This window comes from Sus scrofa, chromosome 16 (assembly GCF_054392235.1).
Source record: "Sus scrofa isolate SSC_HxYL_T2T_F1_AM1 chromosome 16, Sscrofa_HxYL_maternal_Yorkshire_Landrace_v2.0, whole genome shotgun sequence".
NCBI lineage: Eukaryota > Metazoa > Chordata > Mammalia > Artiodactyla > Suidae > Sus > Sus scrofa.
Genome location: NC_139398.1, coordinates 44,324,701 through 44,348,976, shown reverse-complemented (window position 1 = coordinate 44,348,976; position 24,276 = coordinate 44,324,701). Strand labels below are relative to the sequence as shown.

The following is a 24,276-nucleotide window of genomic DNA, read 5'->3' as shown; positions in this document are numbered from 1 at the left end:
TTCTATATTCAACAATAAAATTTTATCAGGAAGTGTCTTGACTGCCACAGCATAACTGTCAGAGCTTAATGACACACATTCATAGTAGAAGATCGCAGAGAAGAGCTTAATTTTTGTGGCCAAAGCAAAATTTAAACATATCTACATATGTTGAAGGGCAGGCTTTTCACGGAAGGGGTTCATTTGCAAGAAGACCCAGAGAGATAAAGGGGAAAAAAAAACCATGATAAGTCATGTTAAGAGAAGAGAATTAAAGCCAAAAACAAGACCTGGGAAAGGAGGGGTATTTTTAACTGGGACTCTCATATTCCATTCTGGCCCATTCCTCCAGATGTATGCTGGTTTTTTTTTGGGGGGGGATGTCCCTGTTAAATAGTGAAAAAAAATATAAAAATTCTTTCAGTTATAAGTCAGAGGGACGTAAGTAACAATATGGAGACCATAATTAATAATACTGTATTGTATATTTGAAAATTGCTAAGAGAATAGGTCTTAAAAGTTCTAATCACAAGAGAAAAATTGTAACTATGTGTGGTGATGGATATTGCCTCATTGTGGTGCTCATTTTGTAACATATATACCTGTATCAAATCATTGTGTTGTACACCTGAAGCTAATATGTCAATTATATTTCAATAAAAAGTAAGTAAAAACCAAATTAAGCATATATGAGAATTCTAAGGCCTAAGTTTCCATGACAGTACAAGCCCATGGTGTCACTGCTCTAGGGAGGTGGAGCCCATCTCTCTCCCATGCCTGGTAGGGACCAGTCTTCAAAGTTACAGAGGTAGTGGCAGAAGCAGGGACATCAGACAGTGAGCTGAGCATTGCAGGGGCACCAAGACACAGGCGAACACTTTTAGGGGACAACAAAGGTTCTCAAGAGACTGTGCTCAAGAGTTCAGAAGAGGAGTTCCCGTCGTGGCGCAGCGGAAACGAATCCGACTAGGACCCGTGAGGTTGTGGGTTCGATCCCTGGCCTCACTCAGTGGGTTAAGGATCCAGCGTTGCTGTGAGCTGTGGTGTAGGTCACAGACATGGCTCGGATCTGGCACTGCTGTGGCTGTGGTCCAATGTGACCCCTAGCCTGGGAATTTCCATATGCCGCACAGGTGCGACCCTAAAAGGACAAAAAAAAAAAAAGAGTCCAGTAGAAACACTCCCATCTAAATCAGAGATGGGTGAAACTCTAGGTTTGATCTGTCCTGGGGCAAAATTTATCTCCATCTTGGGGATCTGGGAATCTAGAAAACAAGTTCTCTGCTTTTAAAAAACAACGGTTTGATAGGCATGTGGTAGACATTTCCATTTAAAAGGCAGAGATTAGAAGGAATAAGGGAGTCACTGGTACCAAAAGAGTCTGACCATGATTTCTCCACTCTATAACAAGGGCCACCTTTCCTCCAGTTTCCAATAACTCTTCGTCACTTCTGAGCCCTCACCAGAAGTGGCTTCACCATTCAAGTTTCTCCCGACAGCTTCCACAGGGCAATCTTCAAAGCCCCTCTGTGTAAATCAGGTAGCATAACCCAAATTCCATTAGGTTTCAAGGCCTGAAAATAATCCTCTGTTGCTGCAGGCTTTATCCCCTGGGCCTGTAACAGCTCTATTGGCCTCTGCTTTCTGAGCCCTTCAGTACAAGAGCAGCATTTCTGCTGAGACAACACTGCTAAAAACCTTGTAGGTCTCCTGTGTATGTCATGGGGATCCACACTGGATAACTCCATCTCTATTCCTGGCCTCTGCCAGGATGGTTGTGAGGATGCAGGAAGCACATGCCTAATCAGTTCAGCAAAATGTTTTCCAACCACACCCTTGACCTTGCCTTCAGAGCACACCCTCCTAACCATGAATCTCCCAATATCTGCTGCTGCTTTTTTTTTTTTTTTTTTGCGCTAGTGTGGATAGGCTGAGACTTTCTCAAATCATTAAATAGTTCTTTTTTGTTTAACACTTCCTTTCTCAATTTATCCCTTTCCTCTTATATTTTCCTACAAGAAAACAAAAGCATCATTTTGCTTGGCAATCCTAGCTAAATACCCACGTTCGTTGCTTGAAAGCCTCCCATACAACAGTAGGATACAATCTGACCACAATTTCTTCACTCTATAACAAGGACCACCTTTCCTCCAATTTCTAATAACTCTTTGACACTTCTGAGCCCTCACCAGAAGTGGTTTCACCATTCAAGTTTCTCCCGACACTTTCACAGGGCAGTCTTCAAAGCCCCTCTGTGTAAATCAGGTAACACTCACAGATTTGGGGACTGGGATATATCTTTGAGGGGGGCCACCATTCAACTCAATATAATGGATGCGTCAGTAACCTAAGATCTTGACTGATGCTGGGCCATTTCTCAGGGTTGTGTTTGCAGCGAGAAACCTTGAGGGTGAGGTAATAACTCTCTCCAGGACAAAGAACAGGCTTGCTGACTTCGTGCTCTAAGACACCAGGTCAGCCAACTCAGTTTCCCTCTCTCATAAGACATCCTACCAAGTGTGCAGGCTTGTGTAGCCCTCGGGATGTCATGGGGAAGCACAGGGGAACTGATGCAAACACAGCCAAGCTCGTGCTGCCCATTGTGCTATGAGTAATAAAGTCCTTTGTCTCTGACCCAGGAATCTCATGTCATGTCAGCGTCCATGAACCGGTAACAAGGTGGCGGAGGAGCTTGTACATAGGGTAAAATCAAATACTAGACCTGTCAGAGTGGAGAACAAAACCCCCCATCAGGATACTGAAGGCCAAAGACAATGAAAATGGATACTTCTTGTGGAGTCAGAGCAATCTGGAGACCACTGCATTATCCTACTAGGGGAGAATAAGGACTTTCACAGAATTTTATTTCAATTTTAAGCAGCAGAGACACTCACTGACATCTGAGTAATAATTTCACAAATTATTTTGCTTTATAATTTATGACTACCTCCCATTCCCCCCTTTTGACCACACCCATGGCATGTGGAAGTTCCTGGTCCAGGAATTGAACCCATGCCACAGCAGTAACCTGAGCCACCATAGTGACAACACCAGATCCTTAACCTGCTGCACCACAAGGGAAAGCTCACACCCCTCTCCCTGGGTTTTTATCATTGTGTACTTATCACTTATTTGACAATTATTCTGCATTCATATTAAAGAAATATACTCATCACTTCCATGGTCAGAAAGGAATCCATTAATATATTGTTAAGCCTAAAGGGGTGTTATGGATGAATTGCCTCTCCCCCAAATTCCCACATTGATATGCTAATTCCTAATGTGACTAAATTTGAAGATAGGGTCTTTAAGGAAATATTTAGGTTAAAAAAATTCATAAAGGTGGGCCTTGATCTGACAGGGCTGGTGCTCAGGGAACAAGACCCCAGAGCTCTCTCTCTCCAGATATGTACAAAGGAAAGGCCACAGCCAGAAGGCAGCAGTCTACAAACCAAGAAGAGAGGCATCACCAGAAACTAAACCTTTTTTTTTTTTTTTTTAGGGGCACACCTGTGGCATATGGAGGTTCCTAGTTTAGAGGTTGAATCGGAGCCGCAGCTGCCTGTCTACACCACAGCCACTTGGGATCTGAGCTGTGACTGTGACCTACACCATAGCCAGATCCTTAACCCACTGAGCCAGGCCAGGGATCAAACCCACAAACTTGTGGATACTATTCAGGTTCATTGCCGCTAAGCCACAGCGGGAACTCCCAGGAACCATTCCTGATGAGGCCCCTTGATCTTGAATAACTATCTCCAGAACTGTGGGAAAATAAATTTGTTAAAGCCACCCCTTCCGTGGTATCTTGTTAGGGCAGCCCCAGATTCTGATTTCAGGGGGAAATCAGATTCCAACAGGAAATTCTAAAATTTCTACCGAGTTTCAAAGATAATTCTGTCAATACACAGAAGAGCATACAAAAGTATAGGAGGAGTTTCCATCATGGCTCAGCGAAATGAATCTGGCTAGCATCCATGATCCCTGGCCTCGCTCGGTGGGTTAAGGATCTGAGCTGTGGTGTAGGTCTCAGACCCGGCTCGGATCTGGTGTTGCTGTGGCTGTGCTGTAGGCCGGCAGCTACAGCTCTGATTCAGCCTCTAGCCTGGCAACCTCCATGTGCCATGCGTGTGACCCTAAAAAGACAAAAAATAAACACAAATAAAAGTACAGGAGAGAGATATACAAATTTGAATTATATAATTTAAGGTTCATAGCTTGTATGAAAAAAAAAAACCCAAGATTGCATCAAGCCTTGGGGCGCTCTAGGGTGTTGTTAGGCAATGGTGAGGCCCTTTCACATTTTTTGATCTTGCAGGCAGTGAACATCTTCAAAAGTCTACAGCGATTGCATAAGTCCATCTACTATGATTTAGTGCTTCTTGACAACTCAATAGATCTCTTTTGAATATATATAAGGATGTCGGAGATGAGCTGCCATCTGGCAGGCTCACTGACTCCCAGAGTCCAAGAGGACTGGGGGAAGTACCAGCTCATCAACTCACTTTCTATTTTAACACTTTCTCCCTAAAGTCTTTCTATCTGGACGAAGAAACTCCTTTTTCTCCCTCTCTCTTAGAAGAGCATTTTTGTGCTTTAGCAAGTCAGTGCCTGTTGAATAGCTTGCTCAGGAACAAGAAATACCCTACACATTTCAAAGCTGTTTATGGAAATAACAGGCAACTGAAGCTTCTAGTTCTTCTGTTACATCTCTGTTCACAGGTCACTTCTCTATAAACGTTGAGCTCGGATCCTCCCCTACCCTTCGAGCCTGCACATACCCTTCTAAATCCTGTGATCTGATCGTGTACCACAAGAGATGCAAATGGTGAATATCTCGAAGTGTTACTTAACTGTTCTCCTGCGTAAGTTCTGTCTCAATAGCTGCAGAATCATTTCCTTCCCCATCCTGTCTGACCTCACCTCTTACCCTAGCTTTTTAGCTCACTCACCTGGATTCTGGACTCTTCCTTAAACACACTCCGACCTCAGGCCCTTTGCATTTGTTCTCTCTACAAGGAACACTCTGCCCAGAGACTGTTGTGTTTCTGCATCAAACATCAGTCTATCAGAGCCGCCATCCCCTACTACCTGCGCTGGTCAGGGGCTCCTGGCTACCCTTATCTCCTGCTATGCATGCCTTTGTGGGATCCTCTCCCTTTGGTGGGCACAGGAGCTGTGACTTCGAACCAAAAGAACCGAAGATTCAAAGATGTAGAATCAAATATCACAGGATGTCACTTCTGTGATTAAATCACATAAGACCGTAACGCCCATCTTGCTAGCAGACACTTTCTCTTGTTGGATGAAGCAAAGAGGCCCATGGGTGAGGAACCGAGGGCAGCCTCTGGCTGAGAGCCAGTGAAGACCTGAGGCCCCCAGTCCAACAGCTCCAGGGAAAAGTAATGCTGCCAACAAAGTGAACAGAACCAGATCCTTCCTCAGGTAGGTGTTCAGATGAGACCCCCCCCCCCATCCTGGCCAACACCTTGAGTGCAGCCTTATGAGAGATCCTGAAACAGAGGACCCCAGTGAAGTCATGCCCCAACTCCTGACCCAGAGAAACCATGAGATAATAAATGTATGTTAAGTTACTACACGTGATCATTTGTTATAAAGCAATAGTCATAATAGAACCCCAAGTGAAATAATACCTTCCTGTTTCCCACCCTCTCCCAGCATCCTCTGTCTCCCTTATTTTGCTGTATTTTTCTTAATAGAGCATTGGTACCTCATATGTTATATATTTATCCTTTTTTATTTGTCTGACTTCCTTAATAGAATCTGTAAAGGAAGAGTTAAGTCTGGTAGGGATTGATGCTTCTGCAATTGGGGAAGAGTAGCTCTTAAAGGAAAAATATTATAAAACTGTGAATCAAATTCAGGTATAAAATTAAATATTCGTTTAGAATGAGGAAAGCAATCTGAGCAAGTTACATAGTTTTAAAAGCTGAAAAATACTCCAAAAATAACATGTATTTTACTAGTTGCCTGACATACTTCTGTAATACTTTTTGCGTATAGTTTTTGGCTCTACATCTTTTGATCACCTGTTCACATGACAATTTTATAAAATCATAGTCTCTAAAAGCATTTAATTTTTTGGCATGGTAAAATGAATTTTTACAATTATTGTTTATAGTTAAAAAAGGTTTCCTTTCAGAAGCTGTTGTGGCTGAGCAGTAACAAGCCTGGCTAATATCCATGAGGATGCAGGTTTGATCCCTGGCCTCGCTCAGTGGGTTAAGGATCCAGCGTTTCCCTGAGCTGTGGTGTAGGTTGCAGAATCTGGCGTTGCAGTGGCTGTCATGTAGGCCAGCAGCTGTAGCTCCGATTAGACCCCTCGCCTGGGAATTTCCATGTGCTGCAAATGTGGCCCTAAAAGGCAAAAAGAAAAGAAAGAAAAGTTCCTTTCATTTTTGTGACTCCTTCATGTAAATATTTACAACTTTTCTAGCATTATACAGGAACTACATTTCAAGGCACTTCGAATTTTCTTTTACAGGGATTAATCCAGAAACTTTTTGAACTGATGGCATCTATTAACCAGTTTGCTGTTAATGTCTTTGTTGAAATATGTTATGGTTAGGGTACAAAGAAACAGTGATCTGAACTTCCACATCTTGAATAAAAATATCAGGCATGTGAATGCATGAGAAGGGGCCTGCAGAATGAGGGTCCCCGGAACTTAAGCTTCACTTGTTTTATGGTAAATGTGCACTTGTCCCTAAGAGTAGCGACTTTGCCTATTTTGTTTACTGCTTTATTTCTCAGTACTCAGAATAGTGCCCTTCATCTACATGATTGCAGATCAGTAATAATCAACTGATTAACAGAGAGATTGTTGCACCTTTCCACCTAACAAAAAGTTATGCATATAATGAGAGATCAATAAAGACCAGGTTCATTAATAAATATAAGGTCTCGACTGGTTCAACAGAAGATGCTTGAATGCAGGTTAAAAGACCAATAAATATGTACATAGATATATGTATATGTAGAAATATGTACACAGACATATGTATATACAAATACACACAAATCTTATTTTCTTTTTAGAATTTTAAAGAACATCTAGAGACCCCTAGCAAGAAGACTGATTATATTTTAGAGTGATGGGGTGGCAGAAGTGTGCCAGTGCTGGAAGTACAAGGATGAGGAGGAGGAGGAGGAGGATTTTCTTTTCAGGGCTACACCTGTGGCACATGGACGTTCCTGGGCTAGGGGTTGAATTGGAGCTGCAGCTGCAGCTGCAGGCCTACACCACAGCCACAGCAACATGGGATCTGAGCAGCATCTGTGACTTAAGCCACAGCTTACAGGGACATCAGATCCTTAACCCACTGAGCGAGGCCAGGGATTAAACCTACATCCTCACGGACACTATGCTGGGTTCTTAACCCACTGAGCCACAACTCTGGATTGTTATTTTTTTTTAGCTAAGAGAATCTGGAGTTTCCACTATGGTGCAATGGGATCAGTGACATCTCTGCAGCACCAGGATGCAGGTTCGATACCCAGCCCAGCACAGTAGGTTAAAGGATCCGGTGTTGCTGCAGCTGTGGTGTATGCTGCAACTGTGGCTCAGATCTGATCCCTGGCCTGCGAACTCCATATGCCACTGGGCAGCCAAAAAAGGAAAAAAAAAAAAAAAAAAATCCACATGCTGGGTAAGACCAATAGTATTTCATAGAGCCTCAAAGCTTGGCTTCTGAAGCTTGAATAGCTCTGTGAACCTGGGGCAAGTTCCTTATCTGATATAAGCCTCCGCTTTTTCAAATGTGAAACAGACTTATCTATGAGCCTACCTCCTTGTGATCAGACAGCATGTATAAAACTCTCAACCTGGTGTCCAGCCAAAGATGAACGCTTCGTAAAGCCAGCTTGCTTTTGTTAGATTTTATTATGAATATATGTTACTGATGATAGACTACTTTGAAAAATTTAAAAGGCATACCAATTTGTGATCCCACTTTCACCTCTCACATGAAAAACATACCCTGAATCAGTTTCCATTTAAGTTTCTGAGAAGTGCTGTGTAATGGGTAGGAGGCCGGCGAGTCTGCATTTTGCTGAGACCCATTCAAAGTGCACCATGAGAGCCAAGAAAACATTATCAGCTCCACGGACCCTCCAGGAAGCCACAGCAGGAAGTGAGGTTACTCAGACCCTGACTTTCAAACTAAGAAAACAGACTTCAAACCCTCAAGTGTAGTTAATCATTACCTAGGATATGTATGACAATGGAAAATGGTCATAGGTCACATTAGATCCTTTGAACACATACATGATTACAGGAAATTCCCAACAGCACTGTCTTCATGCTAAAAGGAAAATAATGCAGAAATAATTTGGAAAACTCTTCTCAAGAAAATAAAGCAACTAAATTTAGAAATTAGAGGCCCCTAAGAAAAATGACCACACATTCACTGTATATACAGATTTAAGCCCTACAGTGTCTGGCTTACAGCTAAAGTACTTAAAAGGAGATGGGGAGGGGAGAGCAGTGCTAAAGCCAAAAGCACAAAATGACCCTTAAAACTGCTTTTGGAATATAGCAGTATAACATTCTCCTGCTTTCATTAAGAAAGAAAACTTCTGTTTTCTTTTAACTTTTTTTTTTTTTTTTTTTTTGGAGTGTTAAATGTTACATTCAATATGGATTCAGGAACTACCATTCTCCTCCACAGGTGACACTGGAAATGGAAAGCAGACCTCCTGGAGGAGCTGCATAGAATCCTCCAATGCCTCCCCTGTCTGACACGCTACTGCCCGTATAATAGGCAGATCATTAAGGTCCCTTAAAATAGGGATGATAAAAATGGATGAGTACCAAGGACACGGGTTTTGAAAAGTAACATTATATCATCTTTTCCAGGGTGCAAAATACTTTTCTATTCGTAATTCCATTTGCTCCTCCCAAAGACCTTGCAAAGGAGGCAATAGTTTGCTTATAACTTATCCAAAGTCACCCAGAAAAATGGCATTAAGATGAAAATTTAATCTTCAAAGCTAGAGTTTTTTCCATGATGCCATGAACATTTATACATGTTTATTTAGCATAGTGGGAATAATTTTGTCCCTCGGGGTCATTTGTTAATGAAGGTCTGGACACAATTGTGTTGTCACACTGCTTCCAAGAAGGGGAGTGTCTACTGATATTTAGTGGGTGGAGGCCAGGGATGCTGCTCAATATCCCACAGTGCACAGGACAGCCCTTCCTGCCATCCCCACCGCTCCATCCCCCCAGAAGACGGATCTGTTCTCAAATGTCAATAATGCTGAAGTCACCGTGGTGGTTTAAAAACATATCAGGGACTTACTTGATACTCTCCCCATCAAAATGCTAAGGAAATTTCTTCCTAGAATCTAGATAGGGCTTGGTGACTGCTTAGATGAATAGAGGCAGTGGCAATGATTTCTGAGTCTAGGTTAGGAAAGACCATGCAGTTTCTGCCGGTGTTGAGGAAGACACTTACCTTTGGATCCCTAAGACACCTTGCAAGAAGTTGGGCCACCCAGAGGGTGCCATGCTGGGACCTCTTGAGGAGAGAAAGCTGCCTACACTCTCATGGTAACCACAGGAGAAACCTCAAGCCAGAACTGCCCAGCCAAGCTCTTCTCAAAGTTCTATGCAAGAAACCATGACAGGTGACAAATAACAGTTGTCATTTTAAGCCATTCAGTTTTAGAGCGGTTGGTTACATGGCAACAGCTAATGAGAACAATCTCCAGATTCAAAGACTCAAAAGTCAAATGCTCTGACAGATAAAAGGTCTCCTCTTTCCCCCAAAGGGTTCTGACCCATGAAAGTATGGAAATCTTAACCAGAGAACTGCCACTCCTCAAAAGTGAAAATGGATTACAATCCATCTGTGGGAAACAGATGAGAAGGAGTTTATCAAAGACACATTCAGAAGAAATTCTGAGGGCTATCTTGAAATGATGGACTGTGGGTTGGGGTCCTGGGCTTTAATCATTTCAAAAGCTGGCTACTGTAAAAATGAGTCATTTACTAGCTGATTTCCTGAGGTTTCTTCTAGTTCTAAATTCTAGGACATACTACTCAACATATATTTTTCAAAAGATAGGCATTTTTAAGTTATAACTTGAAAATGTACTCTGATGAATATAAAGAGTGAGAATTAAAATAAATATGACGCACCAGTTTGCATTCACCAAATTGCAAAAAGTTACAAAAAATAAATTAAAATCTAATGTTAATAAAATTGGTAAAATCAAACATTGCTAATGACCATTGTGTTCCATAGTCAACAAAAGCTAAAAAAAAATACTCATAATCTTTGACCCAGTAATGTCTCGTTTGGAAATTGTCCAAAAGGAAAAAAAAAAGAAAAAGCTTCTTGTACAATGATATTTATAGCTACATTACTTGCAGTCGGGAAAAAAACCCACAGGAAACAACCTAAATATCCAACAATGAGACAATAGTTAACCATGACATGGCAGGATGCATTAATGTAAAGTTATAAATATGATGGCCACATGGAAAAGTATACACAAAAGATATCAAGTAAAAAAGGTAAGCCAGTTATTTTCACATAAATGGTCAATCTATCTATGAAAAGTTACATTCACACTTATAAATATTGAAAAAAATGTATTTTTTCTGTTAGTATACATATTTTGGTATATGTCATTATCATAAGAATAGTGAAATACTTTGCTTTATAAAGAAAAGCTGTAAGCTGAAATCATTAATCAAGTTTAGTATCTGGATGAACATATTTATTACATACTATCCTTTTGTTTGTTTTTTGGTGTTTTTTTTTTTTAAGGGCTGCACCCATGGCATACGGAAGTTCCCAGGCTAGAGGTCTCATCGTGGCTATAGCTGCCAGCCTAGGCCACAGCCACAGCCACGCCAGATCCGAGCCACGTCTGAGACCTATACCACAGCTCAAGGCAACACCAGATCCTTAACCCACCAAGAGAAGCCAGGATGGAACCCACAACCTTATGGTTCCTAGTCAGATTTGTTTCCACTGTGCCACGACAGGAACTCCTGCATTCTTTTTTTATTTAAAATTATTTTACCAATCATTTTCTGGGTGCTTATTATGGTCTAGGTCCTGGGAATACAATGGTAAATAGGCTAAAAGGTAATCTTTAAGAATGTATTCAGAGGGAGACGGTCAAGCTGAAGGTAAATCATGCTGCTTTATGAGAACATAAAAGGAGAACAGGAAAGGGTTTTGGGGGGAAAATCTCAGGACAGGACAGGATTTGGAGTTACGAGCTGCAAAAGATGCCTACATGTCCTAATGCTTTTATTCATCTTGTTACTTGTAAACAGAGGTATCCCACTGAGACATTTCAAGACAAACATTCTAAAAGCAAACAAACGCTATCAAATAAGTAAAAAAATTTTTTAATCGACCAACTAAAGGAATATTTTAGCAAATTTGGGTAAACCCACAAATAGAGGATTTCTGGCATGGAGTAGCTAGAAGGAACTAGGGAGTTTCCAGTTTGGCATTCATTCAGAACGTGTGCCTTTAATCCGTGTTACAGTAGCCGTCACACATGTTTCATTCATCTTTCATTCAGCAAAACTCGACTTGGCACAAATGGAGAAGACTGGACCCTGTCTTCTCAGAGTCTGAAATCTACAGGACTTAGAGCCAAGTAGACCGATCATCAAGATAGGATGTGACAAGTGCTATGAAAGGGTCCATGTGAGGAGGACAACTAAATTGGATTAGGGATTGGGAAGGCTTCCTAAGGTGCCAGAGCCTCAGTGAAATTGAGACTTGAAGGATGTACAGAATAGAGGTTGGGGGCAAAATTGCGTTTTAGAAACAGAGAAAGCAGATAGAGGTAAGAAAACCATAGGACTGTACTCTTAAAAAGGGCTAAGGTCCTATCTCATTTGAACCAGAGCCAAAAAAAGGTTATAAAGTGACACTAATATGCTGAAGTCTGTTATCTGGGGGCAAGCACTGTTACAATAAAAGGGACTTCTTAATTCCTGCATGCTGTGGTCTGCATGTTTGTGTCCTGCCAAACTTCCTTTGTCAAAAGTCTACCCTCCAAAAATAATGGTATTAGGAAGTGGGGCCTTTGGGGGGTGCTTAGGCTTTGCCTTCTTGAATGAGATTAGTGCCTCATAAAAGAGGCTCCAGAGAGACCCCCTAGTCCCTTCCACATATGAAAACAAAGCAAAAAGGGCCCTGGCTATGAACCGGGAAGTGGACTCTCACCGCAATGCAACCACACTGGCCCCTTGATCTTAGACTCCCCAGCCTCCAGAACTGTGAGAAACACATTTCTGTTGTTTATAAACCGTCCAGTCTATGGTATTTTGTTAATAGCAACCTGAAAGAACTAAGACACTCTATGATATTTACATAAATTATTTATCTAACCATCTTCCAATTTTGCATTAAGACTTTTTCATCTAGACTATGTATTTCCATTTTTTTTTAACTGAAAGGAAAATAAAGATCACATACAAGTACCTCAATTTCCAAGGCTATGTCCATACCTTCCCCCCCCGCCTTGGAACAATGTTAATAACTACACAGAAAAGTCAGTCAATGTCTCTGAAATATCTATTTCACCTGCTAGCATTCAGAATATGGTTACAAAAAGGTTATAGAATTCAGAAGGTGCAGTGTCCATATTCTAACAAGCATGTAAGAAGCTATTTAGGTAAAAGACCTGAAGGAAACTTGTAAACAATTTGGAATAGAGTTATCTGACTGAACTGACCAGAAGCCAGCTTTCACTCAGTCTGCATTTCGACATGGTATCCATGGAAATGAGATCAGGCCTGCACAAAGACAAACAAAAGCCACCTTCGAATGATTCAGGACAACGACAATTGCCAATGTTCAAGGCATCCATGGGCACAATAGCTTTGCACACGCTCTTCAGACCACAATGAAATAATCCCTTACACTGACAATACAGCATCCATCACTTTTTTTCATTGCTCTGTTTAAATATTAACCTCATTTTTACATAGGAAGCCTTTCAGTGTTCAGGAGTTATGTCTGGCTTCTGTAGTAAAAAACTCTCTATTCACTTTAAACTCATTTAAGGAAGAATTGAGGTTACTCTTTCAGAATATAGACTAATAGTGCAGGAATCTTCACTAACAAAAGCCCAGCTCCTATGAACTGTCTGGTCAACAGAACAGACAATTCTTTCAAAGGAAGAAACATATATTTGAAAATTATGAACAGTCCCAATAGTCAATGGACCTGAAAACATTGTGAAAATATGCAGTTCAAGTCTATACTGGTTAGTAAATGTAATTTATGTGTAAAAGGGTCAGCAGGCATAGACTGGATAAAACACTTGACTATAAGTACTTAGAACTAATTATAACCTCAACAAAATTAAGAAGAGACCATAATTTCTTTTCTAATTTACATTAAATGGAAATATATAAAAAGCCTTGACATTGTCACTGCAGCTGCTGGGGTTGCTGCTGTGGCACAGGTTTGATCCCTAGCCTGGGAACTTCCACATGCCATGGGCATGGCCAAAATTGTTTTTTATTTTTTTATTTTAAAGCCTTGAAAAAAACCCACTAAGTTACACAAAATAAAAAGGCTTTAACATTTTACAAACAGAACCTTTCGAAGACAATACTGTGCTACATGCGACTCTGATTTCCAAAGGTTGTTTTGAGCTTTATTATACTGGATAAAAATAAAGCATTAAAAGCTTAACTGGAGAAACAAAAATCTCTAGTTCTGAAAGAATTGCTTTGTTTTTTACGAAATATAACTAAAGCACTGAACTTTAGTTCTACTGAAAGAATTGGAATGTTGTTACATTATCACATACCCTAAAAACAGCACCAAGCTTATTCAGTACAACTGCTTTAGTTCCTTACTAGGGTAAGTATGTTCTAAAACAAACAAAAGTGCATCCATGGGCTCCCTCGTCAACCCAAGCAGCCACATTGGAGGGTGGGAGGCAGGAATCCATAGCTCTGCTATCTTCCCCTCTCTGCACGCCTTGCTCAAACTCACCCTACTCTCATCAGTGAACACCCTCTATATCCCATAGTCCAGAACCTGCTTCGCCTTCCTTCACATGATCATCTGTGGTTTCTAATCTGTCGCTGGCTGCTGTTGCTGTGGGCATCCAATTTTCCCTCCCTCTTTTCTCCTTGACAGCCTCCCTTCCATGGACATGAGTGCCCTTCTTCTTCTCTCCTCTTGTGTCCCCCACTCCTGCCATATACAGATGCCTCTATGTAATTTTAATTTTCTTTTTTTTTTTTTGACTGCACCTATGCCATGCGGAAGTTCCCACGCAGTGACAACACTGGATTCTTAACCACTAGGCCACCAGGGAACTCAATGTAATTTTCAAATCTACATGTACACCATGCAATACGATAATTGACAAATTTTTTAAAAATCTCACAATAATAAAGCTTTTGCACATCTGCATGCATGTCTGTGTGTTTTTAAGGCGGCTGCTCCCACCTGGTCCCTGTAGCTCCTCTCTCCTCTCTCCCTGACATTGTCCACATCCCTCACCTCCTTCCACTTACTCCTCTGCCCACGCCACTCCACTTCCTGCTTCTTTCCTTCCATGGATGCTGCCCTCACCCAGGCAGTCAGACCTGCCTGACTCCTGTGAAGAAGTTGATCCTATGGACCTACTCTTCCTCCTCGAAGCAGTGCCCACTTTCTGCAGTCCTCTTTCTCCTTCTCCAGCTGCACCTTCTTCCTCCTGTGGCATCTCTGCTTCCTCAAGTGAACCTCTAAGGTAGCTCCTCAGGTAGCCCTCAAAGTTGCCTTCTAGTCCCTCTCCGTCTGCCGCATCAATGTCATGTCTTCAATCACTCGCCATCTCGCACACACTCCTGTTTGTAACACCACTCTATGTAACCATCTCCTCCCCAGATGTGGACACTGGGACAGCTCATCTTTCTCCGACCTGCCCTCCTTCGGCACCCTCTGTTCCAGTGAATGTCACTCCCCAGAGCTGTTCACATCAGAAACCCTGGCATCAGTCTTACCTTCTCCCTCTCTCCCTGCCACCAACGTAAATCAGTCTCCCAGCACTGTCCGTTCTTCCTAATATCTTTCACATCTGTCCCCAGCTACCCCGTTGCCACTATCTGAGTTTTGACCACCGTCATTTCTCCACTGCCAGGCTAAACTCACCCTGAAACCAGACCCAGTTCTTGCCTAAGTGCTTTTGATGCCTTCAGTCCTGCTTCCCTTCACCATCCCCCGACTGCCCCTGCTGTCAGATGTTCTGCCAAGGAGCCAATATGAGCATGTCACTCCCCTGCCTAAGCCCCTTTTCAGAACTTTCCCACCATCCTCAGGATAAACTCCATGCTTCCTTCTAGGGTTTACAAGGCCTTTTGTGGCAAGGTGCCTACTCACCTCCCATCTCTCACTTCCTGTGAACACCTTGAACAACATGTTCCGGGCATAACAACTTTCTCCTTTCTGATTCAAGCATCTAAAACAGCTGGCCCAGGAACTAAGAGACTTGGGTCCTATTCCTGATTATGTTACCATAGTATAGCTTCCAATCATTAAAAAAAAAAAAAATCAGACTTTGATCTCCAAGGCCCTTCACAGTAGACCTGAATGGTAAGGATTATTTCCTGCCCCATGACCACCTCACTGGAGGCTTGACACTTACATGTGTCACCATGATGCTTCTCCATCCTCTCAACTCTAGTTCTGTACCACTCCTTCAGCAATTATGTGAGACCATATGACATCTATTATGTTATAGAAACCTATGTCACATCTGTATGTTACAGGCATAGACAACGCAAAAAAAAAAAAAAAAAAAAAAAAATCAGGGCATTCCCGTTGTGGTGCAGTGGTTAACGAATCCAACTAGGAAGCATGAGGTTGCAGGTTCGATTCCTGGCCTTGCTCAGTGGCTTAAGGGTCCGGCGTTGCCGTGAGCTGTGGTGTAGGTCGCAGACGCGGCTCGGATCCTGCGTTGCTGTGGCTCTGGCGTAGGCCAGCAGCTTTATAGCCCTGATTTGACCCCTAGCCTGGGAACCTCCATATGCCTCGGGAGTGGCCCAAGAAATGGCAAAAAGACAAAAAAAAAAAAAAAAATCACTACACATGGACATTTTTAAAGACATCAAGAGGTTCAATAGCTCCAAATTTCAATAACTTAAAATCTCAAAAAAGCCAATATCAAAGACTCACTTCCTTTCTCACTTTCCACTAGGCCAGTGTATTGGCTTTATCCCCAGGCTAGCTGACTTCATGGCTAAAGGATGGCAATAGCTGTTTCAAGATTCACATCTAGATCTGAGAATATGCTTATTAATTAGCATTTCTCTTAGGAATGAAAAATTCTTTCTTTAGATTATATGTCTACATTGGAAACAGGCGAGAGGTCTGGAACCACCAGCACTGGCTCAGTCCAATTACCTTTCAACATCTCCTTGCTGTGTATAGGAGGGCTTCACCCAATAATGGGACTTCTGTCAGAATGGAGGATGGCCGGGTGTGAAATTAGTTAGGCGGGGGGTGCTCCACACCGCCCAGGGACTGAAATAATGTCCTCCCCTCATGTGTTGACTTGTTTCTAAATGGACCGCAACCTCTCTGGACCACACTTCAAGTTTCTTATGGTTCCACATTGGACCCAGCTCATTACCTTACATAAAGCAAGTGTTGCATAAAGATATGATCAAAAACTAGTTTTTAGGAATCCATTGAAGCCAGAGCAACAAAGCACCTGTGCACCATCAGAAGGGGGAATCACAGGAATCGCTTTCAAACACAGAACCTACTGCTGCGTCAGGACGTGTGGTATCAAGATTCTTCTCCAAGAGCCATTATCCTGTGTGTCTGGCGAGGTAAATCATTAGTTACCATAACAAACGAAAAGACACACATACTCGCACCCTCCCTATCTTTGACTTGCTGATTGGAGTAACTGCTTTCCATGGTTCTGTTTTATGCTGTGCTCTTTCCAGAATGTCCCCAGCTAAGCAGAGCTGATAGAGCAGAATAAAGCCTGTGACTTGAGTGGTAACAGTTACATGATATCAAGAAGATAGTTTTGGTCCCAAATTATTTTCCCCATTCTTTCTGAAATTCTTTATTTTTGACACACTGTCTGAATAGTCTTTAATTTGCTGAATGTCTAATGAATTCCATCATGAGAAGCTCATCTCTTTCCATTAAGAAGCTTCTCCGTTTTAATATGCCCAAGGCTGTTAGCACACTAAGACAGGAGCAGTCATCACCTGCTTTAGAGGGAATTCACTTGAACTGACGCATTCTCCTTGGCATTGAAATCTACCTATCTTGGTAGTCATCTCAAAACAACACCTTAACAGGCAACACCGGAATTTTAATTTGTTAGGAAACAGAAGGTGCAGTGCTAACATTTTAGCAATTACTTCCAAACCCGGCTATATATCAGAAACGTATGAATAATTGTTTTAAAGACCAGATCCTGAGCCCCAATCCATGAACATGAATCAAAACAGTGGCTCATGAACCAGTATTTAGGAGAGCAAAGCTTAGTCTTGGTCTGGCAGCTGTAGTAGGAGAGCCGGCCGGGGGTGGGGGGTGGGTGGGGATTACTTTATCAGATGGTGGTCGAAGGCTGTTGAGGGGCCAAGGCTGAGAGGAACAAGGTCATTGAGGGTGGGTGCAAGAAATGAGAGGTTATATCAAACTTCTGTTTTTGTTATAAAAACTTCCCCACTTTATAATTTTATTTGGGGTTGTCTCTTTTAACCTAGAAGTGAGTTGCAAAGGGATAAGAGACACAGGGGGAAAGCATGAAGGCAGTGAAGGCAAAGAATATAGTCTTCAAAGTATTCTGACACTAAACATGGCATGGTCTGGTGCAGCCAGAGCATAGAAGGGTGTGCACAGTTGCATGGACATGGCTTTGGAGCGTGTGTATCGTGGGTGTGCCTACGTGCAATATGTGAGCCTGTCTGTAAGTGTGTGCAGGGGGAGTGTGTTCAGAGAAGAAGCTGAACAGATGGGCTGCCACCAGATGGTGAAGGATTTTTTACGACATGCAGCGAAATTTGAACTTTGCACTTTAGATGGGGAGCCACCAAACGTTTGAGGCAAGGGGGTGACTGGATATAGTTAAGTGCTTAGAAAGCTAACATTGGTGTCAAAGAGGAGAATGGAAGGCTAAGAGCCAAACACAGGAAAACCAGTTTAAAAATGATGGGAGTCGAGGAGTTCCCATCCTGGCACAGCAGAAACCAATCTGACTAGGAACCATTAGGCGGCGGTTTCGAGCCCTGGCCTCCCTTAGTGGATCAGGGATCTGGTGCTGGCTGTGAGCTGTGGTGTAGGTTGCAGACGCAGCTCAGATCTGACGTTGCTGTGGCTGTGGTGATTTGGCCCCTAGCCTGGGAACCTCCACATGCCACTGGTGCGGCCCTAAAAAGCGGGGAAAAAAAACAAAACAAAAACCAAAAACGGTGGGAGCCCAAACACACACAAATAAAGGGAGGGCCTGAACTGGGTAGTAGCAGAAAGCACCCAAATTGGGGAGGACAGAACCCGGAATGGGCTGCATGGCTGCAAACAAGGGGGAGAGCCCTAGTTTTTGTGTTTGCAGGATAATGCTGCCATTAAACAATAACAGACAATGTCAGAGAAAATTTCCAAGAACAGGTGTTCACATGACCTGGGGACACGGTAAGTTGGATGTGGATACAGAGCATCTAGGTAGAGACATTTGGTAGCAGATGGAAACACAGATCCGGAACTCAGGAGAGGAGTCTGCCTGGAGATGCTGACTTGAGCGGGCAGCTGACCCAGAGAGAACTGGTAGAATGAAGAGGAGGAGCCAGCAGGGAATTCTGCAAACACCTTGCTGAGCCAAACAGTCAAGCCTGTGAAGACTAAGGAAGAACAGCCAGGAAAATAGGAGAAAAACAGTGAGAACAGGAGCCAGAGGTGGAGGGTGTTTCAGGAGGAAAGAGCTGCCAAATTACATACAAAAGGAGGACTTGCTTAAGTAAGAAGGAAATTAGAATATTTACAGCCTGAGGGGAAATTAGGGATTTGAAAGTATTCATTAAAGAGGAGGGCGGCTCTGGGGCAGGGTACCAGAGATAGGAGGAGATGAGGCCTGGAGTCCAGCAGAAGGATTACCCTTCGCCGAACAACTTACGGGAGACTCTAAATTACATCACGCATTTAAAAATTACATTTCCCCTTCCTCTGTGGATCTATTATCTAGCTTGTGGATTATCCAGGCCTCTTATAGGCTTTCTTTCCCACCCTCGACCTGCCCATTACCATTTCAATGATTGCAAGCACTCAAACCTAGGATCATCACTCAGTGAAAGCTAAACTAGGAGCATTACTTTTTCTTAAATACCTGAGAGAAGGTTTATGGAAAGCGAATTTGAACCTAAGCATTAAAATGAGGTTTGAGGGTTCTACAGTGGTTGACTTACATGCTGGGGCCTACGCAAGATGTTTAAACATACACACATATGAGCCTTTTATATTTTAATTTTTGGTATTTATACAATTATACATAGATATAATTTATAAACAACTATGTTATGTATAGTAATGGTGAGTACTCAAAAATTTTATACAGATAGGATCATGCCATTAAACTGCAGCTATCATGAACCTGGAGCTTTCAATTATTCATTTTCCTCTTAGATGTTATTGGTATCAAAAATGATGCTGTGTCCCTGGGAACTCTGGTTGAGATCACAAATGGCAAAGCTTTACTACCATCATCCTGAATTAAGAAAAAACCTGTTCCTTGGGTATGCAAATAACCAGAGCAGGAGGAAGGAATAAATAAACTAGTTATACAGATGTCATTTTAAATCACCTCTGCTGGCTTATTAACCAACCAGGGTAAATATCTCTGTACCTGACTTCATGCCTTGCGGCAGTACATTCCATTGAAGTATTTCTCACTGCCTTTTAAAACACAAGCCTCAACACTTCAAAGAAAATGATGTTATGTTTCCATAGCTTCTGTTAATAATGGGTAATTAAGGGGATATGAAAAGTTTGGGTTAAAATGTCCATTAGCTCTTGAAAAGGTGGTGGAGTCCAGGGACGGATACTTAATATGAACCTTTCTCTGAAACCCCGAGGTTAGGGTTGATGTGCCCCACCCCACCCCCCGGAAAAAACAAAAACAAACAAACAAAAAAACACCTCTTGGGGTCCCAGGAGAGATTTGTGAAATACCAGACACAGGGTTAGGCAAAAAAAACTAATGATGCCTACTCTCTGCTGGGGGTGGGGCCAGTTGTGCAGTTTCTTTCTCTCACCTGGAGAAAACGCTACCCGGTCTTCTGCATTAGATGTCTTTCATGATAATAGCAACTGGCTAAATGCCTCAAAGGAGGGCAGTTTAGGAAACATTTATCCTCTTTGTGAAAATGCCTGAAAAATCAGAGACCACTTTTGTTTTGATATCTATTTAAACTAGGAAATACAACTGTGACTTCCCCACTCCACCCCTAAAACAAAGTTCTTGAGGTACACCAGAGGCGCTAGATAAGTTCTGGAGAAAGTACTGCTGACGGTCGCGCCACAGCTGGGCACCCCCAAGCTCGTTTCCCCACTTAGAGCAAAAGCAGTCAGGCAATGGGTGGGCCCCGCTTTCTTCGCCCCGCAGTTGGAGATAACAGCTGCGGGTAATTCTCCTGTTGCCGCGCCTAAGATCCAGAAAGTAGGAGGAACTTTTCCTGGCCTAAATTTACCTTCGTTAAACAGACGATGTTAAAACAATAAGAGGAAGGTTGAAGGGAAGGAAGAATTGTCCTTTGCCAAGTATTTAAGAGGCACTATGGGAAGAAACATCAATGCTGCGTCCTAAAGAAATGCGGGCATTATTCATCCCCTGGGGTTGAAAAATGAGCATTTTGGGCTCCCAGGCTCTTGCAAAGACACTAAGGCATCTGGTACGGCCCAGGACCAGTTTCCCTCAAGACGCGCAGAACCGAGGGCTCCGGGTCTTGCCGAGGCACCTGTCTGACCCAGGCTGCAGGACTCAATCTCCAGGCGCTCCACTAATCTCCACTCCCTCTATGCATGTGTGCGCGTGCGAGTGTGCCTAAGAGCGAAGCGCGCATCAAGTCAACTTTGAAGGGTGCTTTAGAGACAGGGTGAGACATGCCTTATGGTGGCACCGGGAGGGAGAGATCTGCAATGGGGAGTCTTCATCCCGCTCCAGATGGCTAGGAGCCTGGGTCCACGTGGAATCAGAGCGGACTCACACGCCTCTTGCTCCCAGGTTTCGCAGAACTCCTGGCTCCTGCTTCCTGGACCCTCACAGGTCCCTCCCGCAACTCATGCAGAGCAAACTTGTCGCTTACCTTGAGTGAGCATTAGCAACAGCCGCAGCCGCGCGCCGCTCGTCGGTCTTGGCCGCATCCCGAGCCCGCCCTGGGCACTGGAGCTGCTCTGGGTTTGCACCGGGACCCAAGAACCCCAAAGACTCCCCAGAATTCGTCCCGAGGGCTTCTCTCCCGCTCCCGGGTGTGAGCAGGGAAAAGTTGCCCGGCAGCTCCTGGGGCGCCAAGGCCCGCCCCCGCCCGCTCCTCCCCTTTGACAAACGCAAACCTGCCCCGGCCCCGCCCCGCCGCCCAGCGAGCTGCACCTGGGATCCTCCACGCTCCCGGAAACCTCACCTCCACCCGCCACACACCATCCCAGTCCCCGGATCCCAGAAGCCGTGGGGAGGAGGACCGAGGGCCTGGGGGCCTTTCCTGTGGGCACCTCGGACCGGCGAGAGCCAGCCTGTCATGGCCCCGCCCCTTGACAGACTGACGCACGCCGGCGGGAGACCCCTGGCCCCCGGGTGACCCTGGCGCTTTTGCCGCCCTTCCCGTTCCCGGCTCCCAGCAGGGGTGGGACGGCCGAGGGAGGGGGGCAAGGGAGCCTCGAGCCGCAGCCACAGCCACAGTTTTCAGGGGCTGCGCCGTGTGTGCTTTCTCTGCCTTTCCCAAGTGGGTGGAGAAATCGACAAAAATAAACGCGGAATGACCAGGTAGAGTTAGTTTCTAACAGGAAAGAAGATCTGCCCACAAGTTATGATTATCCCGAAGTGATATTTAAGCAAGAGCTGCTGCGAGAGCGCTGTGAGTGTGTGTTATAAATCCTCATTCCGTCCTCTCCTCCACAATAAGGAGATGATTTGATTACCTACTTTAAGTGATTTACTTCAAGACACCGAGAAGAGTGAGGGCTCCCACATGAACTCGTGACTCTTCCTCTTTGTATTACACCGTGAGCATTTTCTTCCATTATTTCAGGCTCAGATCTGGAAAGAAAACACTCTATAACCACTTCTGAGATTTTTACTTCCCAACCTAAGAAATAGGATATTCATTTTTCTCCAAATCTGATTATTCCTCTGAAAGTTCACCAACAGATGCCTGGCACACTGCGGAGACCAGACTCCTTACACTGACTACTTTGGTGAATAATCAAATGGATTAATAAATTAAGCTTAAGGAGTTACTAGTCTAATTATTTTTATTATCACCATTCAAAATCTTTATGGGGCAGGTACTATGAAGTTGGGATGCTTGGGATTCTGCCACTAAGAGGCAAAGTGGTTCAAGACTGGGAGGACTTGGTAAAAATCAAATACTCCCCTTTACCATAGCTAGGGCTGGAGTCTCCAGTTGTTCAAGCATTAAATTGGTATTCACCAGGTGCTACTGCTTGTAATCATGACTCTACATTCAATACATTCAATACCCAATGTATCACCCCTGGTTCTTTCCTGCTTTCTTATCTTTCACTTACTAGCTCTAGTTACTAATCCTGACACTTGAAGGCATTTTTTTTCTGCCTGGTATATGGTACTCACCTGCTTACTAAGACACCACATAGCACCTGAGAGCTCCTGGGTGGGGGCTCCACTAACCCTGACACCCAATCTTAACTCTCCTCACAGACTTCTTGCAGGAAGTCAGCCAGGTTTCATGAGATGAATATCTGTCTGTTTCCTTCTGACTCACTGAAATGTGAGTAAGTGTTTGGAACAGACCCTTGTTTGGGAGGCAGGAGAGTTCCCTTCATATGAGACAGGAATCTGTGCTTTGTCTCAGGGTGCTGGAGAGGAAAATGTACCCTTCTTTGCTTTGTGCTCAGAACTAGACAAATTAACGTGCTGGCATGAGGTTCAGAATAAATCAGGAGCTATATATTTTTCCAGAGCAGGCAACAATTTCAAATTTCAAGAAACAAAGAACCAACTCCTGCCCCACATTATTTTTTTTAAGAGTGTAATGTGCTCCTGACACAAAACAGTTTTAGAACTCCTGCCTTAATCTTCATAGGAACTGCCTTGCCTAGGTGTAATTTTACCGGACACTACATTCTGAGCAGGAAATAAAAAAGATTAAGGGAGGGCTTCTCAAACACCTCTACCTCAGGATCCCTCTGATGAGTGGATTTTAAAATGTGATATATATGTGAAGGAATATTATTCAGCCATAAAGAAGGAAATTCTGCCATTTGCAGTGACATGGATGAAACTAGGATATTGTGCTAAGTGTAATTAGCCAGATAAAGACAAGTACTGTATGAGTTCACTTAAATGCGAAATCTAAAAATGTCAAATTTTTGCATATAGAATGATGGTTACTAGGAGCTGGCGGGGAGGAGGAGTGGTGGTGGAGGGGGCTATGGGGAGACGTTGGTTAAAAGGTACAAACTTTCAGTTATAAGTTCTGGAAGTCTAATGTACAGCATGGTGACTATGTTAATAACACTCTTGTATATTTGAAATTTGCTGAGAGTAGATCTTAAGTGTTCTTAGCACAACACACAAACCCACAAAGTAACTGTGAAGTAAGGAATATGTTAAGCAGCTTGGTTGTGGCTGTCATTTCTCAATGTACATGTGCATCAAAACTTAATTTGCTTTAAATAGATCCATGTTTTAACCCTTAATTACCCCTCAGTAGAGCTGGAAAACATTATTGAGGATGCCAAAAAATGTTTGTTTATGTGGATTATTTCTACCAAAGTTTATCATGGAAGAAATTGAAACCAATACATTTTCCAACATTTCTGTGTGAATTCATTTTAAAATAACAATGCAAGTGTTTCTGTTTTTTTTTTGTTTGTTTTTGTTTTTGTTTTTAAACTAATTGTGAAACTGTGGGTTAAATCCATTTTACCTGCCTTCATTCATCAAAGTCATTATAAGATTTGCATGTTCTCTAAGCTGCATGTAGCCTAAACAATAAGATATTTGCCTGAGTTGTTTTCTGGAAACTTAGAGTCAGCTGCATCTAGTTCTAGCTGAGCAGGCTGAGACTGGATAGGACCA

General features: G+C 43.1%; 1 protein-coding gene and 1 long non-coding RNA gene across 2 annotated transcripts in view; both read right to left on the bottom strand.

The window, feature by feature from the left end:
* Positions 1-21,486, bottom strand: part of ITGA2 (integrin subunit alpha 2) — a 97,915-nt gene extending 76,429 nt beyond the window's left edge. The window contains 1 exon segment of the mRNA NM_001244272.2: positions 21,305-21,486. Within this exon segment, the coding sequence (NP_001231201.2) occupies positions 21,305-21,362 (58 nt within the window). The 5' untranslated portion in view covers positions 21,363-21,486.
* Positions 1,982-8,430, bottom strand: LOC146395542 (uncharacterized). The gene is made up of 2 exons (XR_014831298.1): positions 7,497-8,430; positions 1,982-6,204 (listed from the first exon to the last, which is right to left on the bottom strand). It is a non-coding gene; the product is annotated as an uncharacterized LOC146395542 (long non-coding RNA).
* Positions 21,487-24,276: the final 2,790 nt, after the last annotated feature.